Genomic DNA, 23,314 nt, shown 5'->3' with positions numbered 1-23,314 from the left:
ACTTAATAGCAAGGATCATCATTATTATATTGTGCATGTACCTCATCCTGCCTCATGGTAAAATGTCTAAAAGTCATCACAAACATCAAAAACTCATCTTTTGTAAACTACAGAAATTACATATGTCATTTAGAGTAGTAGCCCCTATACCTTTGCAAAGTGTCGTGTCTCTGCCAAATATTACTACCTTACATTTCTTTATGCTTTTACATTCCAGTGAAGTGTTCAGAACTTATTACATTTTATAATAGGAATACAACTTCCAAGTGCATAAATTACTTGTATAAGGTCACACCATGTAAAAAGTAAAACCTGGTCTTCCATGCAGGTAATGTTCTTTTCAAATCTTAAATTATTTGAAATGTAATGTTTTCCTTTTTTAATCTGTCTTCTCTAGTTTCAGAAATATAAGAGTAGAGGAATATATAGTCTACCTATTTACATATATTAAAACATATAAAGATAGAGGTAGTATTTTTATTATTATGATACAACTTTTATTTTGAGTTTTACATTAAATCAACCTTCTGCATTGAAGTATATATAAAAGAGAAAGCTATTTTTGGGAATGATTGGCTTTTAATCCACAGAATGCTGCTACCTGATACTCTATTACCACGTGCTTTTAAAAAAATATATTTAGTTCCTTTCTGCACTATCCTAATACAGATCATCATTTTGGCAACTAAGGCATATGTATCCTTGGCCAGATTAAGAGCTACTTCAATACTTTGTGTCATATGTCACAGAGCAGCATTCTCATTGAATATGCAGAATTAATCTTACTTGGATTTATTTAGGATGAATCAGTGTGTCTTATATTAGTGTGCTTGTTAAAAATACAGATTTTCTGTCCATTCATTTTGATCTGGTCTAGAATGAGCCAGAAAACCGGAATTTTGACAGAATGTATGTGAGAAACACTGGGAAATATAAGGTTACTTTCTTTCTATTGGAGGATGCAAATAGGAAAATAAAGTACACAGATAAAGCCTGTATTGATTAATAATGTCTACCTCGTCCCCTGCCAATCTTTACAGGAAGCTAATGATAAGCCACAAATTAAGTGGCTTTAGTTTCAATTTTCTCTGCTCCTGCACTCCAGTTGTGTCAGTGTTAATAAGCATCAAAATTGCCCAAAGGTGATGATTTAGGAGAGTAAAAATTGCAGATGTTAATAACCTTTTGTACTGGTGTTACCTAGATAAATACATCCTTTGGGAACAAGGGTCTTATAATAAAATTGACTGTGCTAAAATAAGTACCAGTTTTCCAATGAAATAGAAATGCCTCTCTTAAGCTGTTCTTGGACATGTTTGCATAGTACAGACATCATCATCAAGATTTTTTGAATGTCCATCTATGATTAACAAAACTTGGAGTCAAAATTATACAGTTTGTCCTAATAGTCCTCTGCCTTCCTCCACTGGCTCTTGATACTCCCTCAACAGGGCCCCTTTTACAAATTCTCTTCCCTTTATTCATATCTTCTAACCAGCCATGTTCTATCAAATTGGTTAAAGGTTAGAGATTGATCATTGATCTGTGCTGACTTATCAACTCTATTAGTACTTTAGCAGTAAGCACAATCCTGCTAGCACTGTTAGCTGCTTAAAACTTGTCCAGCATGTATTCTGTCTTTACGTTCAACGTTCATGACAGTTCTATGAGATAGATACTGTAGTTATAATGACCCTATATATACTTTAACTATGTTGGTTACTATTAAGGCCCCCATTTTATGGATAATAAAATTGAAGTTTATAAAAATTACAAACTTACATGCTTTGGCTCTGTGTCCTCACCCAAATCTCATGTGAAATTTTAATCCCCACATATCAAGGGCGGGACCTGGTGGGAGGTGATTGGATCATGAGAACAGTTTCCCCCATGCTGTTCTCATGATAGTGAGTCTCATGGATCTGATGACTTAAAAGTGTCACACTTTCATGATAGTGAGTGACACTTAAAAGTGTCACACTTTCCTCTTTCTTGCTCGCTCTTTCTCCTGCCTCCATGTAAGACTTGCCTGGCCCCACCTTTTGCTTTCTGCAATGATTTTAAGTATCCTGAGGACTTCCCATCATGTGGAACTGTGAGTGGGTTGAACCTCTTTTCTTTATAAATTACTCAGTCTCAGATAGTTCTTCATAACAATGAAAAGAAATGGACTAAAACACATTCTTTGCCAGAAGTTACAGTTTGTTATTAGCATAGTATTCAAGTACAGATGGCATGATTTTAAAGTATGAGCTTCTAATCACTATGGCATGCCACCAGATATGAGACCTCTAAGATCTTTGTTTTTATGTAAGTAGAAATGTCTCTTGTTAAAGATGTTTCTGCATCTTACAGTAGGTTGAAAAACTGTCAGGAAGAGTAAAGGGACTGATGACTCTTGGTCCTACTGAGATATAAGCCATATAGAACTACATGGCATTGGTTCTGTTCTGATAGAAAAAAGGATGCCTCTGTTTCTCACCCCTTGATATGCTCCTGCTGTTCTGATGAGTAGTTTCTCGCAATTTATTCCTGGAAGTTGCCAAAACAGAAAAGAATAAGTATCCTGTTGTCACTGCCTTCTTCCAAAACATATCAGCCAGGCAGGCTGTCTTCCCTCCTCTCCCAGTCTGACTTTTCCAACCTTGAACACTTTCTGTGCTTTTACCTCTGTTGCACCAGGATTTTCAGAGCCATAGTTTTAATTTTTTTAATGCCTTAACTTATAAACCATTTTTTTTCAAAATATGTTTGTTAATCATTTGTACTGACTTCATAAACATCACATAGTCATGCTCTATTAGAATTATAGTAAATAGGTAGCCCTGGCAGGGTAACAGGCAATTGTGGAGGAAGGATAATAGTAGAATGGATAGATGTTTATAAAACTGGGATGCTTCTAGTAAGAAGAGGGACAGAAAGGGAGAGAGCTGCATCTGATATCCATGGAAGGTGGTTTTCCCATAGGCAGTAAGCTGTTATGATTTACTCTATGGCTGGTGAAGCAATTCTTAAGGAAAGATTATCTATACATTTTAGAACATTTATTGTCTAACTTATCAGGATTCATTCTTGAGCCTGGATTTAGTTTTAATAAAGATACTATTTCATGATTATTATTAATGCTATAAGAATATTCTAGAGTAAATTATTCATTTTCCCTCTAAAGTAATGTCTATAATTTATGTAGTAATAGCCACTTCTGGATATTAATTATATTACTAAAGGTTAAAATTGTCTTCTTTCCATCTATAAACATATGAATTGATATTTCCTAAGACCTCCTATTTATGTTTTTCTTAAATGAGATATATTTGAAAACAGCTCCCACAATTTGTGGCACAGAGTAGGTGACTAATATATGTTAGAAATCATATCCTTTATATTTTCTACACTATAAAATTGTGCAATAATGTAACTTAATCTCTGGGTGTTTCAAGTACTTAAGGAGATTTCCTAGAAAGTGTCTTAGTCAGTTAATGCTGCTATAACAGAAACCTGAGATTGGGTAAATTATAAGGAACAAAAATTTATTTCTCACAACTCTGGAGGCTAGGAGGTCGAAGATCAAGGGACTGGCAGGCTTAATGTCTGGTAAGGAACCCGTCTCTGCTTCCAAGATGACATCTTGAACTCTGTGTTGTCCAGGAGGGACTAGTGCTGTGTCCTCACATGGCCCTCAGACGAACAATAAAAGGCCTAGCTAGTTCCTCAAGACTTTGTATAGGGTCGTAAATCCATGACCTAATCATTTCCTAAAGGTCTCACGTTTTAATATTGTTGCTCTGGAGATTACACTTCAACGTGAATCTTTGAGGGGGTACAATATTTAAACCAAGCTTGTTCAACCTGCAGCCTATGGGCCACATGTGGCCCAACATAAATTCTTAAACTTTCTTAAAGCAACATGAGGTTTTTTGGCTTTTTTTTTTTTTTTTTTTGCTCATCTGCTAACATTAGTGTTAGTGTATTAGTCCATTTTCACACTGCTATAAAGAACTACCTGAGACTGGGTAATTTATAAAGAAAGAGGTTTAATTGACTCACAGTTCTGTATGGGTGGGGAGACCTCAGGAAACTTATAATCACAGCAGAAAACAAAGGGGAAGCAAGCACCTTCTTCACAAGGTGGCAGGAGAGAGAGGGAGGGTGGGGGAAACTGCCAAACACTTTTAAACCATCAGATCTCGTGAGAACTCACTCACTATCATGAAAACAACATGGAGGAAACTGCCCCCGTGATTCAATCACCTCCCACCAGATCCCTCCCTCAATACATGGAGATTACAATACGATGAGATTTGTGTCAGGACACAGAACCAAACCATATCAGTTAGTGTATTTTATGTGTGGCCCAAGACAATTCTTCTTCCAATGTGGCCCAGGGAGGCCAAAAGATTGAACACCCCTGATTTAAACCATAGCAGTCTCCTTTTCTTGTAACCATAACTAGACATGGACATGACTTCCATGGACTTTGCATGTAATAACACACACCAAGTCTTATAAACGATGGAGAGTACTATTACCTTGTTAATGCCATATGAATCCCTGAACTAGTAACGCTACCATCTTTTTTATCTTGATAATACTATATACTGAAAAACTTTAGTAACACATGTACATTGAAATTAATTATTAGAATACCTACCTGTATCCTAACTCTTTGGATTTAATTTTAGGTTAAGATATACTTAGTAAAAATAAAGCCTTGACAATTCCTTTTAAAGTGCTGATCTTAATCTGCCCGATACTTTTTTCCCCTGATAATAACCATTCCTTAATTCAGTACTACAGAGTATCTCAAAGGTAATGTTAACAATGATGCTTTGGAGAACTAAGGAGCAGAAATAATTCAGCTGTCACTATTCTGTACAGTAGAAGGAAATGTCATGACTTCTAACTTCCAACATTAATAACATAGAACTAGGAAAGCTCTAAAAAGAATGTATTGTCTGAAAAATAAAACTGACAAGATGTCATGATTCACATATTTTCGATTTGGAAAACATGACTGTAGAAATTCATTGGGACTTTTAAAAGCTTGGCAGTTTGCTGGAAATAGGAACTATACTAAGGAGAAACATTTTTACAGCAGGGCTTGAGTTGCCTATGTGGTGTATATACCCCTGCAATGCATTTCAAGCCTAATAATTATTTCATGGTTTTATAAATTAAATGTTGTTAAACAATTATAAAGAAAGTTATTTAGACAGGCAACTATGTAGAACAGAATGTAAAGGCAAAGGCAGTTATTTCTTTATCCCGTTTTGACAGAGAGTGATAGGTATTTCTCTAAAGTACTTAACAATAGCAGAATTGTGAGGCTGTTTTTCATATTCATAGCTATTGTAAAAGTAACACAAATATCCAATGGGCTATTTGAAATTTAGTGAACTATCAAACACTTTTGTTAGTGAGATCACATATTAATCCAATTGCAAATCAAAGCTCCATCATATACATGAAACAGCTTTATTTTTATTTCAGCTAATCAGTAGTGAATCATAAGGTAACTGATTTTTTTGTTTGTTATTTTACTTTATGCTGCTGTTGAATAAAGTCATAGCCTACTTTCTGAGTGATCTCTAGCAAATTTACGAGATTATATGGCTTTTGACTGCAAACCTGTTTCTACTCTTCCATTTTGCTTTTTTTTTTTTCGGCTTCATTTTGCTAATTTATTTTATCTTTCTGTATTTCATGAGTAGTTATAAGCTACCTTAAATAAATAAATTTTTGGAAGTAGTGGAAAAATTTTTTAATCAGTGAAATTATTTTTTTAAATACGTTTATTTGAAGAAAGAATCCCTGGGAATTCAAGATCAATCATCAGCAAAATACCCTTTGTCTTAAACCTGTCTTCTGAACCTTACTGCTGCTTCTTGCTCTGAATAAAAACCAATTCTCTCATAATGACACTAAATTGCCAGTAGCCTCTGAAGTAGTATCTGTTTTCTTTCCACAACTATCCTGTAGCACCTGGTATAACAGGTGAATTAAGTGTTCTCCCTTTCTCCTCCCTAAAATTTTCTAGCTTTGAATTTCATATTATCAAACTATGCCACCCTTCCTCTCTGTATTGAAATCATCTACAATCCTGAGTCATTCCTTCATTGTTTTAATTTTGTAACTCTTGGTTCATAGTTTACCCCCAAATAACTCCATACTATGAAGCATATTATAATATACAGTATAGAATGTACATATTATAATATACAACAGCATATTCTAATGTATAGTATTCTATATAAATATAGAATCACACTCTCTTCTGAGGTACTGATTTCCTTGTCAGAAAATATTCTCAATCTAATAGACACAGCATTCCAAGTCCTTGGTCCATTGGGTGAAGATGTGCCATTCTAGGCTAGTAATAGAATTATCAGTGCACAATCCCATTCATATGGAAAATCACAACCAAGAAGTTAAATGATTTGCTGCAAACTCTTTCTGTCTGTTGAACTGGATATATGTAAATTAAAGGTATTGAAATAATTTATATGATATATTTCCTGAATGCTGTGCCTTGACCTTCATAAACTGGATCATTTAACAAGGCAAGTTTCAGACTTTAACCAATTTATAGTCATTGAACAAATGTGCCTCAGACTTACCTCTTTTTTACCTTATAGTTGACCAACTGCATGACCTTATTAATGAGATCACCACACATCTACATAGTACAGTTATACTACTTAACAGATATATAATTATAGTACTGTATCAAAATTTTCTTTATGAAATTTAGGAAAGAAGTTTCTAGAAGAATATATACAATATAATTAGCACCTAATAAAGTTTTAGTGTGATATTTCCTGCAAATTTTAATCTATAACATTTGATAAGTAGTGCCCTATTTATATACTTCTTTTGTCTTTTAATTTTAATTACAGTGTCATAAGCATACTTGCTAATGTAAGTATTCATTTTATGATTCCCGTTAAATTTAAGATTTTCACTAATTAAATTCCAGGAGTTATAATGGGACATTAAAATTATTGGGAGAACTACCAATGATAAATATATTTTTCCTGCTCATTTGCATTTATATGATTTCAAATCAGTAGATAAAAGCCAGAATCTAACTGATTATAGTTGTTTTCTATAATCTACCTGGATTATTTAGTATGGAACAATTTAATTTTAGGGATACTCTTTGGCTTTTATCTATAAAATACTTTTAGTTCTCCCACTTGATAAGTGAGATAAGTCTATTAAATACTAACTTACTAAATCCTTAGCACTGTGCCAAACTCCATTGTCTCATTAACTCAAGAAATCCTCAGAAATATCACCACTGTTATTTTAAAGAATAATAGGCTTGGAATACAAAGGAGATATAACAAAACAATTAGAAACAGCAGAGCCCAGATTCAAATCTTAATCTCCATAATTCCACAGATTCCCCTTAAATTCTACATCACTACATAAACTTTGACCTTGTTATTCAGTAAATAGTCAGTTCTTGAGGACAATAACAATTTACAAAAGTAAACGCCTTAACATCAGTGTTTACATGGGGGTTTGTGTTTTACCCATGGCTTATATGATAAATTGGCAAATTTGCTATACTAATAACAAATTGAACATTCAATCAATGTGGGGAAGAACCAACCACAACCTGAACTTCTCCCAGGAAGTGTGTTTACAGCAGCAAGCCAAAAGGACTTTCGGTGGAGAGGCTAAGACTGTTGAGAGAAGAGAAGGTTACTTTTTCTCTCCCTGCATTTGCCCTAGGCTTTTGCCAGACCATCCACCCACTTTGCATTCTTTCCTGCAGGCTGCTGGCAGGATTTCTATAGGCATAGATTAACAATGGGGTTCTAGTAACTGAGGCCCGTCCAGCTCCAATGGGATGTAATCAAGGACTTTAAAAAGGCCTTTCCCCAAACTACCTGCTTTACAAAATGCTATCTATCTTCCCATAAAGAGTTAATCATGATTAAGTGGCCGTAACTCTGAGAGTCTCTAGGAAAATCCCATTCTAGAATTTATTGGGCTTTATAGAGTGACGCTTCCTGGGTTTGTGCAGATGTTTCCACTTGAATATTCACCAAATGAGTGTGTTTCTGGAGCAAAGAGAATACCATTTGTTTTCTATTTTTATTTTGCATGTGGCAAGCAGTATCCATAATTTCTATGGACAAATATAATTTTGAAATTTGTAGTAGGTTAGCCTTGAAATGAGATGCAATAAGTGGCATGACTCTAATACTATTATAATGCTGTGTTCTTGCCCTTACTTCACTTATTTGTGTATTTTAATAGCATGTATCACTTTGAATGAAAACAATCAAATTAATCTCAGAATTGAGTCAGTATATGTGTTTTATATTTTGCATTATTATCAAGGAACTGAAATGGCATGTCACAAAATGCTTGAACTGAAATTACATTAAGAGTAAGTGGTTTACTCTAATCTTCAGACATATTAATAAATGAAAGTACATAGTTCATTAATTACCATTCCTATGTAACAATTGGATGCACAGTTCATATTTCAATTAATAAATGGAAGTACACAGAGTCAAGGCTCATTTCAAATACTAGTTCTGTAGTCTGAAAATACCAAGCTTAAATATTTGGTATATTAATCAAATATATCATGAAAAGTAGATAGTATGGTTCTTTTTGAGAAAAGTGATATGCTGCAATATAGTTCTGTATATGTAAAGGGTAGTTTTTTATATAATTTGGGATTATAGTTACTAATCAGGCTATTAAATTTTTATAATGGTTCCAATAAAATCATAAAGGTCTATGATAATAGCAGGATTAGAAATTTAAAAGGGCAGCTGAAAAATACTCTTAGAAGTTGCCCAGGAATGTGCTACCACTGATTTTTTTTTAAAGGCCAAGGAAAATCAAATAGAATCGGCATATAGTAGGGTTCAAACAAAACCAATTAAACATTACAGTGAAGCATTAACATAACTTTACTAAATAGCACTAATTAGTGATAATTGACTTCAAGTGTTGAGAAAACTAAATCAAATTATCTTTAAAAAAACAGGGATTTAAAAAGTAAACAAAATTACCAAACTGAATTTAGAAATGTATAATATGATTGGCCTAATTGTAACAAAAGCCTGATTTGCGATAGTGGAAGCAGAATATTTGCTCACTTTTACAGAAGGGGAAGAGAGAATTAGGCTGTTTATTAGCTGCTAAGATGAAACAGCTGATCACCTCATAGCTGTATCTGATTGCAGACTGATGAAAGTGAGATGGACCCAATTGATGATGCAAAGAGCGCTGCACTCCTTTCCCAACTCCACAGTTGTCAGGACCCCACCACATGTGAATGCTTGATGTTCCTGTCTTCCTGTCTGTCATTTAGTGAGACAAAGTCACCAACTTCCCAGCAGATTCCTTTCAGACTGCTAATAGAATTATACTGACTCTGTAAAGTAATTAGAAAAAAAATGGCCCTTGTGGAAAAGAATAAAAGCCACAGACTCTGTTATTCTAGCATTACTTTGGGATCTGGAACCAAATAATATACAGCTGGACACATCATTCGGCACCATTTGCTTTTGGAAACAAATATTTATTGAGTGCCTGCTATGTGTCAACAGGCACTTTACCCACACAATTTTTTTCTCACAGCCCACTTATAAGTACAGGGGACATTTATCTACATTTTACAAACTGATAAGCTGCAGTTCAGTGGCACTAAGATAGACCTAGCAAGTGGCAGAGCCAGAATTCAAAGCTTAAGTCCATTGGACTGTCACTCTGAAACTTATTTGCATAGTTCCACCAAGCCACGTCCACAGGGATCTTTAACTTTTCTGTTCATCATTTCTTTTCAAGTATCTGGAACAGTGCCTAGTATACAGTAGGTGTTCAGTAAACAGCTGTGGAATAAAAGAAGCTCTACTCTAGTGCAGAGTCTGCTCTCCCTAATGCCTCTGTAGGAGGCCACTGACATTAAGCTTGTCTCAATTTGTTTCAGGTCAGAGTGGTTTTTGTTATTGTTGTTTGTTTATTTTCTTTACGCTTCCTTGCATTGCGTCTTTAAACTTGGAAGGTAAAACAGGATCCAGCCTTCTTTGCTTTGGCCTTCATAGCACACTAATGACAGTTCTACATACAGCAATGCTTTGCAGAGGTAGTCAGGCCATATTAATCATTGACAGAAAGTCCGTTAAATGAAATCAATAAATCTGCATTTCAGGAGTATCGTTAAAGCACACTCATTTTTCACTCAAAAGAACTACGCACAACCTATCAAGATCTGAAAAGTAGATTTTTCTCCTTTTCTACAAAAAAATGAGGACAAGAGTTTGAGTAACAGACTCCCTTAATATGATCACTCATTTTCTATGATATTCAAATATGAAAAAGAAGTTCTGCTTGTAGCACGGGAGCAGGTTTTCTCAAAAATGGCATAAGAGTTCAAAACAAACAATAATCACTTACAGCCAGAAAACTATGCTGTGGCAATTATTGCATATTTGAAAGCTTTTTGTTGCAGTTGATTTGTTTGTTCTCAAATAACGAGGCTTTGGGTAGAATGGAGTGAAAGAACCTGTGAGAAAAATAAGGCACTCTGGTCATTGAAGATGCGCGTGTAGCCTACGGCAGCATTAGTAGGTCAGGGATTTGGGTCTGTTTAGTTCACTGATGTATCCTCATGTCTGAAACAGGACCTGATACATAGAGTATGCACAATAACTATTTTTGAAATGGATTAGGACATAGAAATCATACTAATGATGATCATAGTAATGATAACGATAATCCAGCATCTCAGAGAAGTCCTGTGAATGGTAAGCCCTGAAAGATGAGGGGTGCTAGAGCATTTAAAGAATCTTCTCTCCAAAAGGGAGAATAAGAGATAAATTTAGCTCAAGAAAGCTCAGAGGGCACTTGAAATGTCAGGGGTTTCTGCAAATAAATATATTTAGTGTTCAGGCACATAAGTACATTTGGGAAGATTATTTTGTGCAAATTTAAACATGAAGTAGAACAATGATTGGTATGTTGTATAGTCGAAAGCTTAAGTAAGTTCCATGAAAATTAAGAATGAAATATAGATGCTTATTATTACTGTTGCACAACATTGCTTTTTAACTAATTTTGTGATCAAGGAAAATTAAATAATTAGTAACCATATTGAAAAGGAAAAAGATATATTTCCTTTTATTGATAATTGGATTCCAGCGCACCTAAATTTAAAAAATAACACTACTAGGCTTAAGAGTATTTGGTAAGCTTACCACATACTGGGTAAACATTCCTTATATAGCAATATATTGTTATAAGTAGAATTGAAAAATAATCTAACATACCAAAACTTATAAAGCAACTAAGAATATATTTAGCATGAAATATACTCAGCCTCACTAAGAAACAGAATAAACACTTACTTAAAAGACCCTCACAAAGAGACATATTACATGTGTAGATATCTTTAAAGTCTCACTTGTCTCATGTTATATATAAATCTGATTAAATTGCAATGAGAATTGAAAATAAATTAAATTAAATTACAGTGGGAATTCAGAAGAATAAATGTTTGAAAGTAACCAATACCAGTTTGAGGGAAAAAAAAAATAACTTGCGTATGTGTTGGTAAGTAGTGTAGCTGCCTCAAGAACCAAAACCCAAATCTTAGTGGCTTAAAATAGGGTCTTTATTCTTTCTTACTTTGCAGTTCATTGTGGGTGGGTTGGCTCTTTTTATTTGCTTGATGTGGTTGTTATTATTTCATTTTTATTTCTAAGCATAAATTCATTGAATATTCATTCTGTGCTAGTCGCTGGTTGTATTTTCTCATTTAATTCTCACAAGAACACCGAGTTTTTCGCTATTTTATGAATGAGGAAAGTGAGACTATGAAAGGTAGAGTAAAATAGTGGAATCAGTATTCAGAAACTCATTTTCTCTGATTGTAAAGTACATGAAATATTCTTTTGACTGCCTTCGTTTTTAAACCACTGTCACAATAGAAACTATATAACATAAATCTTAACTAGCTAAATGGATGTGGCATAGATAAGTAATATTATCCTCAGTTCGATCCTCAGTTTTCACATCTGTAAAATAATGAAAGTTACATGAGAATATGTCCACAGCCCAAAAATGTGTTTTATAATCATGTGATTCTCTAGTGAGAAATGGATTGTGAAGCTTGCCTGGCTCCAAATCCCATGCTTTTGGTTTTCTATTCAAGTTGATGCCTCTTTATTTTTATAACACTTTTGTTGATAGCAATACAGATAAATGCCCTACTTACTTCACCTGTCTCGCTCTTCAGATGTGAAGGATGTTTGAGTATGGGAGGGACTCCACAGACAGGACAAAAACTTGCTGCTTCTTAGTCTGACCGTGTGGTACAAACTCGGTGGGGGAGCCTCCTGAGCAATGAACACAGTTTCTTGTTTATAGCAAGTAGACTTGTTTGGACTTAAACATGGAAACTGTGTTTTAAAACAAGAGACTATAAAAATAATATACCCTATATCCATGTAAAACAAGAACAAATATAATTTAATAAAGAATTGTTATAATAAAATGAGGAACAAATATTAAATAAAATATAAAATGTCGACTTTTTAATACTCAGTCCATATTTTAAACATTTTCTATCAAAACTTCCTTGTCCTTTAAAGGATGACCTTTTTAGAGTATTTAATTTCAAATTTAAAGTATAACCTTTTGTTGGTGGATCTATTTTAGTTTTTTTCAGGATTATGATTTTGATTAATAAGTTTAAATCCAATTGATTCTGACCCTGCTTTAGCAAATGACTGTTATGATGTGCTTTTTAAAAATGGCTTTTCCTATATTGCTTGGCAATGGGACCATAGCAAGTCAGCCAAATAAAGGCTATAAAATTAAATTGGCTTACTCCTATATAGCTTATCTTCTGGGTACAGTTGAGTAGCTAACAGGCTTAAATACTTTTCCTTTTTTTTTTTTTTTTGCACATATGGAGTCAAATTGCTTCAAAGAAAATTAGTCCTATCATATTTGAGGCTCTGCAGCATTGGTTACAAAGATATATATGCATTTTTTAAAATAATGAGAATATTCCTTGTTATGCCACCAATATTTATTAATCTTGAAGCAAGATAAAACTTTTATATTATAAAAAGTAGGAATTATTCTCCCTTAATATTTTACAGTAATTCTGTAGCAAACATATTATCTACATAAAATTGGCATATTTTGAATTTACTATACATAAAATGTGTATTCCAGATATTTTTGTTATAAATGATATCCTTTGTATGTTAAATACTGTCAAATTTCATAGCAGTTAGACTTAGTAACTCTCTAGCTATTTAATTGTTACTTTTTTGATATTTAAAAACAATCCTACATTATTCATAGAGTGATTCTGCAACATTTGAGGAAAGAAAGCAGATATTATAAATGAGTCCATATGATGTCCAACACTGCTCTCTACTGGCAAAGAAGCAAATTATAAAACAAGTATTTAGCCTTTCAAGTGAAAAAATCTTCCATTTTGAATAATACTTGGTAATGTGGTTGGAATCCTCAAACTTGCACACATTGTTGTAAAATGCTAATGGTAGGCATAATAGAATACAGTGAAAGAATGGAAGAAATGAATATAGACATCACTTGTGGAAATTAGCTTAAAAGAGAAGTCTTTGTTTCATATTAACTGTCTGAAAAATAATTATAGGAATTTTGAAAAATATTAACCAAATGCAACATATCTTACTAGCATTTTAAGAGTCACCAAGGTAAATACTTTGTTTACAATAGCAAGTTTGATAACATTTCTGTAGATTTAATTTCAGCAGACTGCAGCCTGTAAAATGCCTGTTTTGAGTACATCTGCCTAAACAATAAGTATTCATATACATTGAGTGGAGAGATATATGGGGTGGAGTATTTATGTTGAATATAAAATTATGTCTATAGTATCAGAAATTTGTTCTGTATTTATCAAAATCTTTATAGATTTAAAAAAGACATTTACTAGTTTTTAAAATCTGACAAAATATATGCCATGTTTTTATAACTTTCATTATATAGACTAATAATACACAAAACATTTTTAGATCAATTGACTACATCTTACTTTTTATAATATAATATTCTAAATTTCCCATCTGTGTTTTATATCTTTCTTATCTGTCCATTTTGCTTAGGAGTCATATTCAATGTTTTAATCTCAAAGTTCAATATATATAGATATAATCACTTATAGATATACCTGCATATTTACACAATAATGCCAAATTATATAGTAATTGATGAGGTTTTTTTTTGTTAGGTTTGCCTAATATTGTCGTTGGCCGATCACTTTTATTTTAATGTAAATTGAAAAGATAATATGCAATATTTTTAACAAAGTCACTTCTTGGCTATGAGGTAAAAGTTGATGCTTATTTTCATTGATACATTTTCCTGGAGTTTTCTCATTTTTTTTAGTGAGCATATATTAATATTAAAATTAAAGTGTTTATTCATAAATAAACAGAAAAACCTATTGCATTTTCCAGGCACAAGCACACAACTGTGCAAGACACACACTTGTACTTATGTAAACTATGGCCTGATATTTCTTAAAACAAATTTACCAAAATAAATTTTGTCTATTTGGATCTACAGCAGGGCCTTGAATAACACTCTTTGATTCAATGTTTTATTCCATGCTATTGGTTATAAGGTTGATGAGAAAAAAAAAATCAGTTCCCAGCCAGGGCTACTGTCTGTGTGGGGTTTTCAGGTTCTCCCCATATCTGCGTGGGTTTTCTCTGAGTACTCCTGTTTCCTCCCATATCCCAAAATGCACAGGTTTGGTGAACTGATCTGTCTAAATGGTCCCCTTCTGAGTGTAGGGGTGTGTGAATGCGCCCTGCCACTGGGTGGCGTCCTGTCTAGGGCTGGTTCCAGCTTTGTCCCAGAGCTATCAGGCGAGGCTCCTGCCACCTGGGACCCTGATCTAAAATAATTGAGTAAATAATTATCTTACTTGTTTTTATTGATCTTTCTTAAATGTATGTATAACTCACATTTATTTTGGTGTTTAACATTAGAAGTATTTCGGTCTTTATTTAGAAGTTTGGTGATAGTTTTGTGACCAGAAATATGGTGTAGGAACTTAACTGTTGTTTGTATCAGTTAGCCTGTGGTAAAATTGGTTTTGTTATATGTCCTTCAGCTTAAAGTTGCAGTTTCAAAGAACCTATTGATGCTGTTAAGTGAGGATTTATTGTACAGAAATAAATAAATAAATAAATAAATAAATAAATAAATAAAACCCTGAGCATTTTAAGTAAGAAAAAAAAAAATGCAGGAACAATTATCACTTGCCAGACAGCACGTAACTTTTTTCTTTTGCTCTTTGCCAAAGTGAAAAATAACACTCTGAATCTAATTGTATGAAGCAAAATAGTCTGAAACATTGTACTCTTTTTTCATCATTGCTAATTTTTTTTTCTCACATGGAGGAATTAAGACATAAAGTTGCAAAACATAAAAATGAGTATTTTTACACAATTTTAAGTAATGTTGAATATATCAGTGTCCCATTTTTAAGAGATTGTCAGTGAAATATTCCTATATTTCTCTTTTAGGTAAATAGTAATGAAAAATAAACCTTTTGGGATTACCTTTTTATATTTGGCAAAATTCCCTTTTGATCTATCTAACTTGTCCTGTGTATCAATAATTCATTCATTTTTATTTCTTAGTAGTATTCCATGGTATAGGTGTACCATTGTTTAAGCATTCACTCATTGCAGGACAATTAGATTGTTTCTGATTTTGAGCTATTACAAAGAGAGCTACAATGAACATCCGTACAGGACATTTACTTGAACATTAGTGTTCATTTCTCTGAAGTAAATACTCAAGAGTGCAGTTGCTGCATCATATGGTAAGTCCACGTTTAGTTTGAAATGAAACTACCAAGCCATTTTTTTTTTCCAGATTGGCTGTACCATTTTACATTCCCACCATCAGTGACATCCTGTAATTTTATTTGCTGTATCTGGCAACCTATTCAGGAGTATTAATGTCTCACTTGCATGATTCCCCTTCCATTTCCTTGAACACTCATCTTATTCCGCTTTGCAGCATTATTCTCTTCCATCTCCCTCTGAAATATGGCAGCTACCTGAGGACCCAGGATTCTGGCACTCTTTTCAATCTCTCAGCCTTCCATTGAGACCTTCGTGCCAGGATCTCCTTAATCCACATGATCTCTTCAGAATTCTTCTTCCTCAGGCTCCAGTGCTGTATACTCAATTGTTGAGTCTGGTATCTCTAGTGAACACATCAGAGTCATGTTAACCTCAATATGCTTGAGTGTATGTTTCATTTCTTCCTTACATCTCATTAATATGCCACCTTTTTAGAGAGAACTGACGACTGTTTCTTAAATATTACCCACACTCTGCCCAGTCCATCTGTGTGATCAAAATATAATATGTGTGTCTGTCATCTAGACATAAAATAGACATAGATACACACACACACACACACTCATTAGGATAACCTCCATGAATACAGGGACCTGATCTCTACCCAGCACTTAGTAAATGCTAGACTGATATTAAATACTCAAAAATATTTTAAGGAATAAATGAGCATATGCAAAATTAACATGTCACCTTCTGGGGGCTTAATTTCATTTTTATTTTATCAAATAATCTATGTCCATTTAAAATAGCCAAATATTTCTCCAAAATTTATAATGAAAATACTAAAAAACAAAACCTTCTCTAGCTCTTCTCCTAAGCCTCACTGAAGTGACTGCATTTTGCTTTCCTGTCTTTTATTATTTTGTGCTATTCTGGATAAACTATTGTACTGCTGTGCTTTTATTCACCATGTTTGTAGTGGCCATCAACACCCTCCTGACATATCTGCCCTGTTTCCTGGGCTTATTACTCTGTTTTATTTTAGTTCCTTCTTTTCTTACTGAGAACTGGGACACGGCAGGGCAGTTTTTTGAGCCTCTGCACATCTCAGTATGAATTTTTCTTTCCTCATAGCCTGGAAACTTGGTTCAAAATTATCATTTCCCTCAGAATTTGAAGTTACTTTCTTCCATTATTGCTGATATGAAGAAGATATCTGATGTCATTCATATTTCTGGGTTTTGTTTTGTTTTGTTTTTTGTTGTTTGTTTCTCTCTGGAATCTTTTCTGATTTTTTTAATCTCTAGTATTTTGATGGTAAGCCTATTTGTGCTTGTATATTTGTTTTCACTCCTTAATATAACATTAATTTGAAATTTTATACCTTTGGTTCTGAAAATTTATACCTTTGGTTCTGGGAAAGTGATTGATTGTGTTCTATCCTTTAGTTTTTCCTCTTCTCTCTTTCTAGGACTCTATTTGGTTTAATGTTGGCTCTCCTAAAACAGGTTCTCACCTTTAGGCATGCATCAGAATCACCTGTAGAAGATATTAAAACTGATGGCTGGGCCTCACTCCCAGTTTCTGATTGAGTAGAATTTGTATTTATGATAATTTCCTAGTTATGGTAGTTGATGCTACAAGTCCTGGGACCAAATTTCGAAAAACACAATTCTAGACCAATTCTTCAATTGTTCTAGTTTGTATCTCATTTTAAATATCTGGCTTTTGCACTTTCTGTTTCCCTTCCTTGGCCTACATTTCCCCAAATACCTACCTTTCTGATTGTTTTACATTTCACCTTATCTGTGACATCTCCTCTGAACATCCTGTTTAAAATGGTATGACACAGAAAACAGACACAGTCACACACTCTGACTTCCATCACTTCTAAAGTACCATATAATTCACTTATTCATATTAATATTGTTTGGCTCGCCCACTAGGATGTAAGTTCCATAAGGGTAGGGAAATTTGTTTTTTCAGTGCATTTAATAAAATATTAATTTTATTTTTTAATTAACAGATAACATTGTATGTTTTTATTTTGTATGTTTTGAAGTATAGCTAATTAATGAATGTATTACCTCTCTGCTATATTCTTAACTCCTAAACTACAACCTGAAACATTGTAAGCATTTAATAATTACTTCTTGTAATTTTTTCTAACTTTATCTTTTAATATTCTTATGATTTTTTAATTGCCTGAGTCATATTTTTAAATTTCTGTCAGTTCTCTTTTGTTCTTTATGTGCTACTTTTTCTAGCATTCTGGTTTTATTATGAATACAGTATATCTTTATTGACTGTAGAGTATTAACCATCATTTTTTTTTCTTGCACTCCCTCTACTTTTCTAACCATTCCTTTTGTTGCTGTTTTTTTCCCCCCAGTCTTTTCATGTGAGAGGCTTTTCTCAAATATGTTCACATACTTGCTGTGTTTTGATATTTAAGATTGACTCACTCAAAAGCCAACTGGCGGTTCTGTATACTTGAGAAGGGCTTGTCATCTGCCGACTGATCAAGTGACTCACCTATTTCACATGGAATCGTTAACTGTCAGCATAGGTTGTCTTGGTTTCCTTGGTCTGTTTTCCTCAGGGAAAAATTCTTCTGCTTGGAGGCTTATAAGATTAGCAGCTAGTATCCTGGGAGCCAGGCTGAGAAAAGAGTCTAGAGGATCTTTCAATTCTGCATGTGGACTTCTGCTTAGTATCTTTGTCAGTTAGGTGACTCACTTCTGCTCCCAGCCATGCCTAGCATTTTGCTAATTCTTCAGCTAGTTAACAACTCTTCTGTTGGAATGGGGTGAATTAATTCCCTGGTCACGGTCACCCTCCAGAAACCAGGAAGAGTGGAAAAGATAAAAATCAAAGTTCGTATACTTTGTACAAGACTTTTGATGGCACTTAGGACAGTTATTTATGGGTTTATATACTAGACTGTATGTCCCTGGAATGTAAGCATTTAAGCCTTTAACCAGTGTCTTAGACCAGTTTCTCCCAGAAATAAACCCCAAGGTAAAAGATTTAAGTGCTTTGATTTATTAAGAGGGTGCTCCCAGGAGAAATCAGTAAATGAATAGAAAAAGCAGAGCTGGCAAGAAGAAGAAATGAAGGAAGAGTAGACATCAGCTGGAGCCACAGCATTAGCCTAATTCCATGGTAATCTCTGCATCATAACATTATACCTTAGCATTTATCTCACCTCCAAACAAAGAAGCTGGGCTTTTGTACCTCCACAAGTTTTGTGGAGGTACAAAACTTGACTTGGCTTACTTTCCTTAGCCAAGTCAGTCGTTGGCTAAGGAATGTGATGATGGGGTGGTGTGGGTATGGGGGGGATTAAAAAAAAAACAAAAACTCCCATATGCTTCTAGCTCTCAATACCGGCAAGGTGCCTTTGACTTCATTGCCCAAAAGGAATACTCTGGAGGTCTTGAGTGTGAGTCATTACCAGCAAAGCATGTGGAAACTGGAAGATGGGTCTCTGAGTTGATAAAGTGGGTCCCAGGAGAACTGAACAGGCACCAGTTGTGTCCACTAAACCCTAATATCTTCCCCTAACAATTACCAGATAAGGGAATGGCAATCCCTCATGAACACCTTGCAGTTTAAAGAGGTTTTCTTTTTTTCATCTCTTATTGCAATTGCTCTTTAGAATGATTTTATAAGGAGAGAAGAACAGCATTATTATCTCTGTCTTTCAAGAGTCAGACAAGGCAGAAATTCGGGGACTTTTCTAACATCTTCAGATTCTAAATCTAGAGCTTGTTCTAACATGCTACCTCATATCTAAGAGTTTTATAAATATTTTAGATAGGCATAAGAAATGCATATAAATATGAATTATTTAATCTATGTATCATGATTTTTATAATTAAAAAAATACAGGAAATATAAGGAATAAACTTTTTTTTTCAGTTTTAGCATGATTGTCTTATAGGTTTTCTAACATTACATAAGAAAAAGTTGGGTTAAGTAGAGTGCCCCATATTAAGATATATTTTAATACGTACCATCACTCAAGGCTTCTCCCAGTGTTGCATTACTCAAAGGATTTCATTAAAGCTAGGGTGAAAGAAACATGTTAAAAGGTTCCTGGTGCACAGCTAGAGGTTGATTCATTTTGAATATACTTGGAGTTCTTCCATACTTTTCCCCTATGGCCTTATTTGCATATAATACTTTTGACTCATGCCATTCCTGCTGAAGTATGAATATTCCTTCAGAAATATTGCCAGTAAAACTTACAGTCTATTACTGACACACCAGACCTTTCCTTCTTCTAGTTCAATAATTACTTCCCCATACAGGATCCACCTTTGCTCCTCTGCTCCTGCTACTACTAGACCATCCCCTAATCACAGTGATATGATAAATTCAGAGAAGTTGAGAACAGTTTACCCCAGGGATGTATTCAGAACTAAATAGTTTCTATTATGTTAAATCCTCCTCAGCTACTTGAACTCTTCTTCCTTTCTGGATGATCTGAAATGGTGCTTTTCAAACCTGGTGGCACATTAATATCACTTAGGGAGCTTTAAAATATATAGATGGCCTGATTCTGACCCAGGCTAGTCAAATCAGACTTGCAGGCATTGGTAATAAGATTATAGCTTTCAATATGATTATTTCTCTCTCTCTCTCTCTCTTTTTTTTTAAATTGAGACAGGGCCTCACTGTGTCGCTTAGGCTGGCCTCAAACTCCTGCACCCAGGCAGATCTCTTGCCTCAAACTCTTGAGTAGCTGAAACTACAGATTGCTTATTAAAGCACCATATCCTAACCACTGCACCTGGCTGAAGCGCCCCCTATGATTCTGTCATTCAATCAAGTTTGAAAACACTCATCCAAAACTGGAGAAATGTGACAGCTCCATTGGTGTCAGGAATAGATTTGGCTGTCTCCCGATCTTGGTAGCAGGATTTCGTTTCTTTTTCAGCTTAAAATTTCTCATTCACTTTGGTCTTTTATGTATGCCTGGTCAACCAACAATTTCAGGTCACAGTGGGGCAAACTGAAAGCCTGTTGATATCTTATCTAGGGCCTGTTAACAATTTGATATAGTTGAAGCATATTAGAAAAAGGAACTGTTGGCCGGGCGTGGTGGCCCACACCAGTAATCCCAGCACTTTGGGAGGCTGAGGCGGGCGGATCATGAGGTCAGGAGATCAAGACCATCCTGGCCAACATGGTGAAACTCTGTCTTTACTAAAAATACAAAAATTACATGGGCGTGGTGGCACGTTCCTGTAATCCCAGCTACTCTAGAGGCTAAGGAAGGAGAATTGCTTGAACCAAGGGGTCGAAAGCTGCAGTGAGCCGAGGTTGCAGCAGTGCACTCCAGCCTGGCAACAGAGCGAGACTCCATCTAAAAAAGAAAAAGAAGAAAAAGGAACTGTTGTACCTTACAGAATCTGAAAAGTGAAACTCCTCTTTGCCTCAGTGCAACTGAGCTTTACTCTCTATCCTCCATTAGTTCTTCGGAAAGGGAACACCAGTTATTGCCTGTATTTTCAACTCACGTTTGTACCTACCTTCCACTATCCGCATGGCCTGTTAACTGTTTCTAACTCTGTTCTTTAGACTTTGGTACAAGGAATCACTTGCAGTGCTTCTAGAAATATAATTCACTTGCCCTACCTCTAACGATTATGATTTATTTGACCAAGGAACATATATTTTTACATTTTAACCAACTCTCTAGGTAATTCTCATGCCAGTTGTGCAGCAAGCCCATTTTGAAAATCAAAACTCTAATTTCCTTAGTGGTTATTTTTTTTCAAGAATGAAGGAAGGAATAAGAGATAAAATGACGTTACTCTATTTTCCCTTCTATTCTGTAAGTTAATACATGAAAAAGATTCCACTTATGGAATCTTTAATGTAGAGTTTACAAACACATATTCTCCTATGTCTATACATAGGAGAAGTGATTAATTTGTGAATCTCTTTGGTCATAATTGGTGGTATGTCACAAGAACAAAGAAAAAGTCTTTGGAAAATTACATATACTTCATGAATTTAATGTTTGTTTTCCCTGTATATAGACATTTTTCTAGAATAAAACCTCTATATTTCAATTCTAATTGATATTGAACATTTAGTAATGCTAGATTTCTGTTTAGGAGGTATTATATCTCTCCAAGGTAGAGATTTTATTACAGTGTGATAATTATTATGAAACTTTTTTCTTTTTATGGATCGGTCAGGTTTTAACTAAACACACTTACTGTATTATTCTGTTCTCATACTGCTAATAAAGACATACCCGAGACTGGGAAATTTATAGAGGAAAGAGGTTTAATTGACTCACAGTTCCACAGGGCTGGGGAGACCTCAGCAAACTTACAATCACGGCAGAAGACGAACGAAGAGCAAAATCATGTCTTACATGGCAGCAGGCAAGAGAGCTTGTGTAAGGGAATACCTCTTTATAAAACCATCAGGTCTCATGGGACTTACTATCATGAGACCAGCATGGGAAAGACCCACCCTTGTGACTCAATTACCTCCCACCAATTTCCTCTCATAACACATGGGAATTACAGGAGCTACAATTCAAGTTGAGATTTGGGCGAGGACACAGCCAAACCATATCACTTACTGACTACTTGCAGGTTTATTTAAAACAGTAAAATTGTAGGTCATGTATGTTTTATTTCTTTAGTCTAACTATAGCTTTACTTAGTTGTATATATTGACTATTAAAAGAAGCTTGTATTTTAAATTCTACATGTTAGATGAGTCTCATAAGTGGAAAACAAAGAAAAATGTTTACTTGAAATTATAAACTTTGAAATTTACTATTGATGTTAAATATAGTAACAAAATACAATTATATGCTTTGAATGAAAAATAATTTTTAATTACTAATAAGTTTACTAAATTTTAACGGTTGAGATCAACGTTATTCCCTTGGGCCTAATAAAATAACTTCAGTTTTCTTTCCAGTAAAAATCTGCAAGTAAAATATTTAGAAAACAAGTATGTTTTTAAAAATAAACTTTGATTACAGTAAGTATAAATGATAAAGTTTATTTATATTTTGATATAATATAAAATAATATTTGTATTTAATTAAAATGTGAGTTTACATTACTATTAAACCATTCTATTATGCAATCTTATAGTTCAACATGATGCAATGATATATGATGTAGGAAAGCCTGTGTCTCACAAATGACCATTTTCAGTTTCTTGGCAGTACAGAAGTGGAACAGCCAAAAGGAACAGAAGTTGTGAGAGATGCTGTAAGGAAATTAAAGGTAGGGAAAACCCTTCAAATAATTTACAAGTACATTGATTCTGTCACGTTTTCAGCAGATTGAAGGAGATCAAAGCATGATTGTTGCAGGTATAGCTTCACCCTATTAAAAATGAACTATTGAAGAAATGTAATCATATCAAGGAAACATTTTTAATAGTAAATATATACACAAAATTGTTTTTAA

The 23,314-nt window shown here is 34.2% G+C and overlaps 1 protein-coding gene across 3 annotated transcripts in view; it reads left to right on the top strand.

Annotated features, from left to right (window-relative positions):
* Window positions 1-23,314, top strand: part of GULP1 (GULP, engulfment adaptor PTB domain containing 1) — a 119,870-nt gene that overhangs the window by 22,128 nt on the left and 74,428 nt on the right. For 2 of the 3 annotated variants that reach the window (XM_011978399.1, XM_011978400.1), the window contains exon 3: window positions 23,057-23,128. The exons of the other annotated variant lie outside the window; for it this stretch is intronic. In XM_011978399.1, the coding sequence (XP_011833789.1) occupies window positions 23,057-23,128 (72 nt within the window). The remainder of the gene's footprint in view (window positions 1-23,056; window positions 23,129-23,314) is intronic. 3 annotated transcript variants of the gene reach the window in all.

This window comes from Mandrillus leucophaeus, unplaced genomic scaffold, assembly GCF_000951045.1.
Source record: "Mandrillus leucophaeus isolate KB7577 unplaced genomic scaffold, Mleu.le_1.0 Scaffold1938, whole genome shotgun sequence".
In the NCBI taxonomy this organism is placed as follows: domain Eukaryota; kingdom Metazoa; phylum Chordata; class Mammalia; order Primates; family Cercopithecidae; genus Mandrillus; species Mandrillus leucophaeus.
The sequence above is the reverse complement of the archived record's forward strand: the minus strand, read 5'-3'. Positions and strand labels throughout refer to the sequence as shown.